The sequence below is a fragment of the Mastomys coucha genome, unplaced genomic scaffold (assembly GCF_008632895.1).
Source record: "Mastomys coucha isolate ucsf_1 unplaced genomic scaffold, UCSF_Mcou_1 pScaffold18, whole genome shotgun sequence".
Classification (NCBI taxonomy): domain Eukaryota; kingdom Metazoa; phylum Chordata; class Mammalia; order Rodentia; family Muridae; genus Mastomys; species Mastomys coucha.
In genome coordinates, this window is record NW_022196900.1 from 81,233,830 (window position 1) to 81,244,011 (window position 10,182).

Below are 10,182 nucleotides of genomic sequence, written 5' to 3' on the forward strand. Positions count from 1 at the left end.
AGAAACCCTGTCTTGAAAAACCGAAAAAAAAAAAAAACAAAAACAAAACTTGGCTTTGCTTCTGACTGATTGGCTTTGGCTGGTAAGGGGTGCTGTACATAGGAGGTAGAGGCAGCAACTTTTTGTTTGTCTCCATCCCTGACACAGGAAACCCCTTGATGATTGTCACGGAGTACATGAACCTCGGGGCCCTTGATGACTTCCTCAGGGTGAGTAACTGGTTGGAGCCCCGGGTTGGAAAGTGCCAATGCCGTATTTTTCTTAGCTCTTCCCTTTTCTCTTGGGGGTTACCAGTGCTCCCGTCGGGCAGGCTGGCCTGGTGCTTATAGTACACTGAATCTCAGAGGGACTTAGTGGCTTCCTGGGTGATCTGAGTGTACAGCCCTGGCTTCAGTCCTCACTTATCCCATAGCATCACGAGGGGGAGCTGGTAGCTGCGCAGCTGATGGGTCTGCTGCCTGGGCTGGCATCGGCCATGAAGTACCTGTCAGAGATGGGCTACGTTCACCGGGGCCTTGCGGCCCGCCGAGTGCTTGTCAGTAGTGGCCTCATCTGTAAGATCTCTGGCTTTGGGCGGGGTCCCCGGGATCGAGCAGAAGCTGTCTACACTACCATGGTAAGGAGTTCCCTTCGTGGCTTCCACATGCCGCTACTCCTGCTGGCCACGCCCAGCAGCCCCACGGTCTCCATATCTCGGTTCAGCCTCTTCCTCTGCCTCTTCTCTTCCCTTTGGTGGTGGTTCCATGCCTGTGTCAGCTGGGAGGCTTCCTCAGATGTGGGTGAGGGGAAGACGTGGGACTGGCTGAGGGTGCTAGTGGCCTGTCTGGATGAAGCCTGCTGGTGACTCAATGCCTTCCTGCTCTGCCCTGCTTACCCATCTAGAGTGGCAGGAGCCCAGCGCTCTGGGCAGCTCCTGAGACGCTACAGTTTGGCCACTTCAGTTCTGCTAGTGATGTATGGAGCTTTGGCATTGTCATGTGGGAGGTGATGGCCTTTGGGGAGCGGCCCTACTGGGACATGTCTGGACAAGATGTAAGTGACCTATGGCTCTGGCTCTCTGACCTCTGTCCACTGACCTTTGACCTCTTAGCTCCCAGACTTCTCTTTCACTCCCATCCTGCCTAGAGTCCCTGGGATGATGGTGGGTGGTGGTGTTGGTGGTAGTGTGGTGTGTATGTTGGGTAAATTGAAAGTATCCTGTCTGCTCCCCATCTCTGGAGCCTAGGTAATCAAGGCCGTGGAGGATGGCTTCCGGCTGCCACCCCCCAGGAACTGTCCCTCCCAACTGCACCGATTGATGCTTGAGTGCTGGCAGAAAGACCCGGGTGAGCGGCCCAGGTTCTCTCAGATCCACAGCATCCTGGGCAAGATGGGGCAGGAGCCAGAACCCTCCAAGTGTGCCTCGACCACCTGTCCCAGGTACATCCTCACTGACCCCTAAGCCAGGTCAGTTGGCCAAATTGTCACCTGTCTGTAAATATTCTCGCAAATCCCCATGGCAACCAGCCACCTCATCCTACCTGTGCAGGTGTGAAGCTCAGCCCGTTGTCCAGACCCATCCGACATCCCCACCTGCTTCAGGCATACCTTAGCTCATCAGGCAGTCATGTCCTGGGATTCACCCTGTAATGGCTCAGCTCCCCACGTGCTTGAGTAATCTTGACTCACTTCTTCAGAGGCCTCCGGGTGCCCATGAGGGGCACCTTCATCACTGGGTGTGGTCACCTTACTTTCCCCCTTGTCCTTTCTTGAGCTGCTTTTCAAGAGAGTGACTGGGTCTTGTACCATGCCCTGGCTGTTATCTGACTGTAGCTTCTCTGCTCCTCAGGCCTCCCACCCCGCTGGCAGACCGTGCCTTCTCTACCTTCCCCTCCTTTGGCTCCGTGGGTGCCTGGCTGGAAGCCCTAGACTTGTGCCGCTACAAGGACAACTTCTCTGCAGCAGGCTACGGGAGCCTGGAGGCTGTGGCTGAGATGACTGCCCAGTGAGTCTAAGAAGCCAAGGCCAGGGTTCAGGGAGCCGAGAGAGCCCTTTTCTACTTGGGAAAGCCCCACCTGTCCTGGTCCTGATCCTTTCCTTGTCCAGAGAAGAGGAAGTAGAGGGTTGGCTCCATGGGAGGGACAGGAGAGGGATTGGCTCAGTTGGATGTAACTCTTCTTCCTTGCAGGGACCTGGGGAGCCTTGGCATCTCTTCCGCAGAGCATCGAGAGGCCCTTCTTAGTGGGATCAGTGCCCTGCAGACTCGAGTGCTGCAGCTACAGGGTCAGGGGGTGCAAGTGTGAGCAGCTCAGCCCTGCCCAAGGACCTGCAAGCTACACTCCCCTTGGGTGGGAGGAGTGCTCTCACTTTTGGTGGGCCCTGAGCTGGTTGGTACCACGTTGTCCCATTTCATTTTTCCTCTCAACACCTTGCTGACCTAGTGGTCCTAAAATGAGGTTCAGATCCCTGGAGAGACCCCAGACGTAACAGTAGGAAGAAGGTTAGGGTGTCAAGGGAAGATTGGGGTGTCAAGGGAGTTGGTTGGGGAAGAGAGTTGGAGTTGTCCTGGCTTAGGCCCCTTGGGCTTCCACACTCAGTGGGGACTGGGCCTAATCAGTGGGCATCTCACTTCCCCAGAAAGCTTAAGATTTGCCGGGCAGTAAGGGTCCCTGAGAGAGACCCATTGGTTCTGGCAGGGATCACAGCTGCCTAGGCACCTGAGTATGGGAGCCTGAGCCAGTGGGTAGTGTCCCTTGTGTGCTGTGCCTTGGCTACGTCTATCTGTACACTGGTACCAAGGCCCTAGCGGGAAAGTGGTGCTGAGCTCAGAGACTGGACCCCCAGGTGGAAACTCCAGAGCTGATGGCTTCCTGCCTTGGGGCTGGCAGTTCAGGATGAGGGCCAGGCTCCTAGGAGGCCACACAAAGTCCTGGTGCTTGCCCTGGGCCCAGATGTCTGGTTTGATGGGAACTGATTTCAGAAGAGCACACACAACAGGGGCTTATTCTGCATTCTGGAGGGTAGAGAGGGAAAAGGGAGTGGTTTGATAGGCTGGTCTAACCCCACTGTATACTTGGGGAAGTCAGAGCCTATACATAGTCTCAGAAAAGACTCGGAGCCAGGGTCAATGCCAGACCGAAATCTAGGGAGGAGCCTGGCTCTGGAGAGAGCTTGCCCGGCCCTAGGGCACCAGCACTCTTTCCTGGGCACAGTGAATCCTCTGTTGTGGGTGACTCCCTTCAGGCTGCTCAGTCCCTGTATACTACATAGAGCCCGTCCCCCACCCCCAGGATGCCTCCCTGTGTGCTCTTCAGAGCTCTTGAAGGAGTATGGTGCTAAGCTGACCCACATCTGCAAGGGCCCTGGCAGCTCTGAGACCTTGAGGCTGCTGGATGTGGACAGGGCCACTGGGGCTAAGTTTGTCTACATGACCCTTGATGGATGCCTGTTTTGCTATTGTAGGGAGGAGGGGTGGCATGGGCTGAGACAGAGCAGGTGGGAGTAAAAAGAGGTAGGTAGGATAGAGAGCACCTTTGGGGGGAGCACACTAGGAGGGGATCCCCCCTGGGGCATGGGGCAGGTGGATTGTGTTTGTTTGCTTAGCCGGGTGTCCGAAAAGGCTTCTTAAAGTCAAAACTGAATAAGGCCTTGAGATGCAGGGTGTTCTCTCCTTAGGGTGAGTGGAGGCATCAGCAGGCTCCGAATCCAAGCAAGGATGTCTAACAAGAGAGCCTGGAGGGGGGCTGGAAACCACAGTGCATCTTTGGGGAGTGCCCTGTAGTGGGGAGCAGTGCCTCCCAGCAGTGCCTTTGGCCTTGACCTGCCAGCAGCAGCTGGCTTCCTCCGAGCCTCCCCCTTTTCTAGTTCTCTGATCCCTGGGCACCTGACTGAGCTCAGCGACTGTAGGAATACTGCTCCCACCTTTGACAGAACTGGGGGAACTGAGACATCCCCACATGCTGTTCCTTCATCCTCCCTCCAGGGAAAACTGGCCCAACATCCAAGGCTCTCGGGGACCAGTGCCCTGTCTTGGGTGTTCAGAACCTCACCCCCACCTCCAGCTACATCAGTCATTAAGGTCAAACTCCTCCCCTCCTCAGCCGTTTGCAGAGGGGTCCCTGGCTGTGTTGGCAGGACTTCGGTGTCCAGGGTAGACCTCCCCTCTCTTGAGGAGGTCCTAGAATCCTGAGGGGTCCCAGGCCTCAGCCCTGCACAGGCACCAGCATGATACAGGGTGCTGGGTCACTGGGGACCCCCCACAGATTTATTTTTTATATATGGAGCTGTTCACTGGACAGAGGGAGGTCACCGGCAACCCATATTGCCGTCACCCACCCAGAGGAAGGACTGGTTGTGGGTGGAGGCTCCTTTGTGGAACTCTAGAGATGTGTTTATATTTCTGGGTTCTATACGCAGTACCAAGTAATAAATACTTGTCTGTGTTATGGTCCTCCTGTGTGGCATTGCTGAAGCGCTGAGCAGTTGTGAGTGGGGATTCCAAACACAGAGCCTGGGTATGTGTATGCCTGAGAACCTGCTTTGTGGATAGTCTGTTGCTGGTATGAAGAATGTCAAGTCTAGTAGAAACACAGGACGTGAGAGTGGATCAGGGCCAGGGGCACATGGATGTCATACATAGGGTGTCAAGCGGCTGCTTCACAACCAGTCAAGGTGCTGGAGGAAGGGGTGCCTACAGTCTCTGTGGAGCTGGGGACAGGAAATGACTGGCTGGGTTACAGATGCACATGTGAGTTGCTCCAAGGCTGTTTAGGACACAGGTGGTATCCTGGACTTTGGAGCACAGATGTGAGCTAGACTAACCTCTAGGGTCACAACAGGAGGGGGGCACTCAGTGAGCACAGGAGTGGGGGATCCTGAAGAAGCTCCAGCACTACAAGGTAGCTGAATGGGGGGCCCAGGAGCCAAACTGCAAGAAGCGGTTGGAAGGAGAGGTCAATCAGTGTGGAGAGCTGAAAGATGGGAGGGATCTCCCTTAGCCCCAGGACTGTGAAGTGAGCAAGAAGCATGATGGGTGGGTGCCTTGCCTCTTGGCCAAGTCCCACACTCTGATGTTCTTCAGTTCATCCTCCTTAGCTCCTGGGACAAAGTGTGGGGAACACACCTGGCCGGAGTTACTACAGCCCTGGATCTTGGGGTCCCCTTTGCCCACAGGAAATGTTTCCACACCCCTGAGAAGGCAGCTGAATAGGCATGTACATGTAGCTGCAGCTCCCAAACAACCAGAGTGAATGCAAATGACTGAGTACTGACTTAAAAACTACAGCAAACTAAGTTTTATTGAAAATAGCAAGCTTTCAGTAGGATAAATCGGCTGAGATAACTGATTTGTATGAAAGCCTCAACAAAAGAAAACTTGAAACACGTCTGCCCATAGAGGGCAGAAATAACAACAGAACAGAACAGGGAGAGCTGTGCACCTGGACCTGCAAGGAGCACAGACCCTACTGCTGACTGCACAGCCTGCCTGGGCCCCGGGGCAGAGGTTACACTTGGCCTCTAGGACAATGCTCTAAGCAGTGTTTAGCCCTGGTGGGACCTCAAACCAGTTCTCAGTCACTCCACACCAAGGACACAAAGACTCCAACAGCCCTGTGTTCCCCACCTAAATTCCCAATGACTAGAAGTGTGTAGCAGGACACCATAGCTGTCAGAAACAAAGCACCATTGCAGGTGTTGGCAGGTGATGCATCTCACAGAAAAACAGATGTGCGCATTCTGCCACCACAGTCCCTGCTGCCACCCATGTGCCCTGCCGTCTTCTCATCGGCCCGTCCGTATGCTGCTGCAGATCTGGGCAAGACGGCTCTGAAACAAGGAGAGAGGTCATTCAAGATGTGCCTCACACACTAGCCCAGTCAGCTCTTAGTCTACTCAAGCACAAGCACAGGATTGAGTTTTTTGTTTTTGTTTTGTTTTTTTAAAGATTTATTTATTTGTTATATGTAAGTACACTATAGCTGTCTTCAGACACCTCAGAAGAGGGCATCAGATCTCATTACAGATGGTTGTGAGCCATTTTGTGGTTGCTGGGATTTGAACTCAGGACCTTCGGAAGAGTAGTCACCGCTCTTAACTGCAGAGCCATCTCTCTAGCCTCAGGATTGGTTTTAAAGATCTGTTTATTTTTATTTTATGTGTGTGTAGGTCTCTAGTGTTTGTGGAGGCTAGAAGACACACTGGATCCCCGGGAACTGGAGTTACAGATGAAATGCCATGTTTGCTGGAAGGCAAACCTGGATTCTCTGCAGGATCAAGTGCTCTGAAGCACTGAGCTGTCTCTCCAGCTTCCCAAGCCTGGATCTGAGTGACTTTTCCTTCTGTTTTATTTGTATTGTAAACTAACCAGCAAGTAGGTAGAGACTCATTTCTTAAATGAGACAGTGAGGCACACGGATGCTGGAGGATGACCCTCACTGACGTCTATGAGATCCCGGCTCCAGGCTTGCTCTATTCCTGTGGTACCCTTTACTGACGTACACAAGGGTGGGCTTCCAGCAGCCATGCCTTTAGCCCAAGCTCCCATGCACACCCGAGCATAGCTGATGGGCTGTTCCTCTTGTGAATTTAAACTGAGACAGCAAGTGAACAGTGTTGGCAGTGGAGCAGTAAAGTAAGAGCCTCACAAAGGCCAGTGTCAAGGGCAACCTCCTCCCTATAGAGATGAATCTGAGACTCACCGAGAGCTTCTTAATGTTTCCCAGGGCCTCTGGATTCAGCTGAGCAATATCAATCCTCTGCAAATCACTGGCCGATAACTGCAAGCTCTGATGAGGGGAAAGGGTGAAACAGCATACTCTTTCAGATCAGAACACTCCAGTCAGTCAGTGTTCCCTGGGAGCTCCACTGGCCACCCCAGCTGTGCCTTCCTCTGCACTCCCTCTGGTACCCATTACTGCACACACCACAGACGGGATGCTTCTCAAGGGCAGAAGGCAGTTGAAGGGCAGATGGGCCTCGCGCCTGGATGAAAACACTAGGTTTCGAGTGCTGAGGCAATGTAATGACACCCTCCCACCCCCAGGCCTCTTCAGAGTCTCTGAAGCAGGTGTTGGTAGACAACTCAGGGAAAAGAGAGGTTTCACTGTGCAGCACATTGTGGCCTGGCTTCCCAGGGTGTCACTTACCGCACCACCACCTATGGGCACACAGAGGGAGATCTCTTTGCTGCCTGCGAGAGGGCTGCCATTCATGGAGATGTTGTAAACCTGTTCTTTGGCTGCTGGAGTGCGGAGCCCTGGAGTCTTGAAGACCCTAAAGGGCGGAGAACTCTGTGAAGATGGCTGGGCAGATTGAATAATGACACCATCACAAGCCCTTCCAACCTCATCTCATCTCAAGCACTAGTTTTCAAGTCACACAATTCTAAGAAGGCAAATTCTAAATTCAGGGAAACCATTTTTCAAGCTGTAATGAGTAAACACAGCTGGAGAAAGGTAGCTGCACTCATCAAACATGCATCCAGGAAAGGCCAACTTGTACCCAAGCAAACTGAAGGCCAAAGCTCTGCACAGGTGCTCATCACCCATCCGTCCACAGAATCAAATCCACGGGGTCCTGTGCTCCCGACCTGAGGAACCCCCCAGTCAAAGGCAGCTGATTCCCAGACTATGTCACGGTGACCCCCGACCATCCTTCTCAAGACAGTACACTTACAATGGAGCAGGACCTAAAAAGTAGCAAGTTTGCTCACTTCTTGTTCTATTCCCGAGTAGAACAAGTTACAGGTCTTAATTCCTTATCCTTCCACGTGGAGCCTAGCAACAGGGACACATACCATTCTCATTTCTTTTCTCTGAGAAGTGTCTCATGTAGCCCACGTGGGCCTTTAACTGGCTAAGGATGACTTTGAACTGATCCTCCAGCCTCCAACTCCGGAAGGCTGAAGTTACCCGCTGGGATCACCAGTCCGTGCTACCACCACTCCTCCTTAAAGACTCTGCACAGGTTTCCTAACTGATCACCCAGCCCCCAGGGAAGGTATTAACTTCTGCTGTAAACAGTTGGTGTGTTGGCTTCAGGAAAGGTGATACCACTTTTCTTCTTTCCAAAGGTACAGAAGTAATCAACTATTCATATTTAAGTGCCATCTGACCAGGATTAGAGAAGGCTGAAAGCAGAGGCTTCCTTCCCAGTCAGCACAGGCTTATGCTTGTCAGGTGAGGAACTGGAAACAGGGTGAGGGCAGGGGCCAACAATGGGAACCTCAGCCATGTTCCTAGGTGTTTCACACCAAACACTCAGGTGCAGCAGCTGTACTGCCGGAGTGCTGTTCACTATGGGCTCCACCCAGTCCAAATGGTGCTCTTGGTACTCACCAGGAATCAAACCTAGGTGTCATGCCTGGGGTTGGTTTCACCAGAGATGGCTCCAGCCTGCTCATGGCTGGCGTCACAAAGTCATGGCTTAACCTGCAGGTAAGATACAGACAGCCAAGAGGGTTTCAAGTCACAGGTGCAAGGATGACTGGAGCCACAAAGGTCATGTCAGATGGTGTCCTGCACCCATCACATTGTGTAGCCTCCGAGCTGCCTGGGAGGGAGCACTATTTACATCCATGTACAGCTGTTGAAGTTCATCATAGTAAAGAACTTCCCTATAGTCCCATAGTAGTGAGGAGCAGACAGGCTGAACCCCGCAGTCTGTGGCAGCATGCGAATTCCCAGCCAGGTGCAAGAAGAGCCTGTGGACCATGAAAGGCTCCCTCCCATTCTCTCTGGCAGCTGGCTAATACCTGCAGTTGGTGCCGATATGGCCCACTCTCCTTCAAAGACATGCAGCTGCAAGTCCCTGAGTTGTTCTCCCTTCCTCACAAAGGGTTCCCATGGAGTCCTCAAGATCCATTTGAACCCATGGAGATTCCTAACTTATCAGAGCCAGGAGGGAAATTTCAAGAAATTATGGGGCTGGAAAGGGGGCTCTATGGTTAAGAGCACTTCCTGCTTTTCCAGGGGACCCAAGTTTGGTCCCCAGAGCCCATATCAGGTGGCTCCAGTCGCTATCCCCTCATTCCCCAGAGCTCTCTCTGCCTCTATTTCTGCCACATTGAAGAGAATTCTCCAAGAACAGCAAACACGGCATCTGTCCCTGGAAAGCCAATCACCTTTTGCTTTGGCCTTTTCCTTGTATGGACTGAGTTCTTTTCTTGGACCGAAGGCATCTTTTGACCTAAAGACACAAACCTGAAGTCACTCAAAGCCTGGCAAAGGAGAAAAGAAAGATTAAAAAAAAAAAAGAGGAGAAGAAAAATCAGCTTTTGAAAGGAAAAATAGAACTCAATATAAGACTGTTCATCACAGCCAGTCCCACAACACCCAGAGGAAAGCTCCACTCTCAGGCACTCTAACACGCCCAGGATCAAAGGTGGGGAGGACCCAACATCTGTCCCAATACCAGGAGTAACTGGGACCAGTGGGACCAGGCACACAGGAACTCCGGCAGCCCAGTGGCTCAGGTTCCTTTTGATCTGTCTGGGCTGGTGCCCTGAGCAGAACCTTGGACACAAGCTCTGCAGCCAATCCCAAAACACCCAAGAGGAAGCTCCACTCCCAGGCATTCTAATAAGCCCAGGGTCACAGAATCCCAGAATCCCAGGATCCCAGAGATAGCTTGACTCTGAGGAGTTCTGACACAACCAGGATCACAGGAAGGACAGGCTCCAGTCAGATTAAGCAAGGGCAGGTAACACTAGAGATAACCAGATGGCAAGCGTAAGATATAAGAAACACAAACCGGGCTGGCGAGATGGCTCAGCTGGTAAGAGCACCGACTTCTCTTCTGGAGGTCCTGAGTTCAAATCCCAGCAACCACATGGTGGCTCACAACCACCCATAAAAAGATCCAATGCCCTCTTCTGGTGCATCTGAAGACAGCTAAAGTGTACTTATTTATAATAAAAATAAATCTTTGGGCCAGAGTGAGCAAGGCTGACAGGAGCGAGCAGAGATCCTAAAAGTCAATCCCCAACAATCAGATGAAGGCTCACTACTATCTGTATATGTATAAAATAAATAAATCTAAAAAAAAAAAACAAAACCAAACACAAACCAAGGTTACTTGGCATCATCAGAACCCAATTCTCCCACCATAGCAAGTCCAGGACATACCATCACACCAAAAAAGCAAGATTTAGATCTAAAATCACTTCTCATGATGATGATACAGGACTTTAAGAAAGACATAAAT

The 10,182-nt window shown here is 52.2% G+C and overlaps 2 protein-coding genes across 3 annotated transcripts in view; one reads left to right on the forward strand and one right to left on the reverse strand.

Annotated features, from left to right (window-relative positions):
* Epha10 (EPH receptor A10) overlaps window positions 1–4,429 on the forward strand; it is a 36,134-nt gene extending 31,705 nt beyond the window's left edge. For both annotated transcript variants that reach the window (XM_031378607.1, XM_031378606.1), the window contains exons 12-17: window positions 148–209; window positions 413–616; window positions 883–1,032; window positions 1,226–1,419; window positions 1,829–1,984; window positions 2,168–4,429. In XM_031378607.1, the coding sequence (XP_031234467.1) occupies window positions 148–209; window positions 413–616; window positions 883–1,032; window positions 1,226–1,419; window positions 1,829–1,984; window positions 2,168–2,282 (881 nt within the window). In that variant the 3' untranslated portion in view covers window positions 2,283–4,429. The remainder of the gene's footprint in view (window positions 1–147; window positions 210–412; window positions 617–882; window positions 1,033–1,225; window positions 1,420–1,828; window positions 1,985–2,167) is intronic.
* An 829-nt stretch (window positions 4,430–5,258) lies between these two features.
* Window positions 5,259–10,182, reverse strand: part of Cdca8 (cell division cycle associated 8) — a 19,836-nt gene continuing 14,912 nt past the window's right edge. The window contains exons 7-11 of the mRNA XM_031378609.1: window positions 9,101–9,165; window positions 8,316–8,408; window positions 7,125–7,251; window positions 6,678–6,764; window positions 5,259–5,805 (exon numbers count right to left, since the gene is read on the reverse strand). Coding sequence (XP_031234469.1) covers window positions 5,761–5,805; window positions 6,678–6,764; window positions 7,125–7,251; window positions 8,316–8,408; window positions 9,101–9,165 — 417 coding nt within the window. The 3' untranslated portion in view covers window positions 5,259–5,760. The remainder of the gene's footprint in view (window positions 5,806–6,677; window positions 6,765–7,124; window positions 7,252–8,315; window positions 8,409–9,100; window positions 9,166–10,182) is intronic.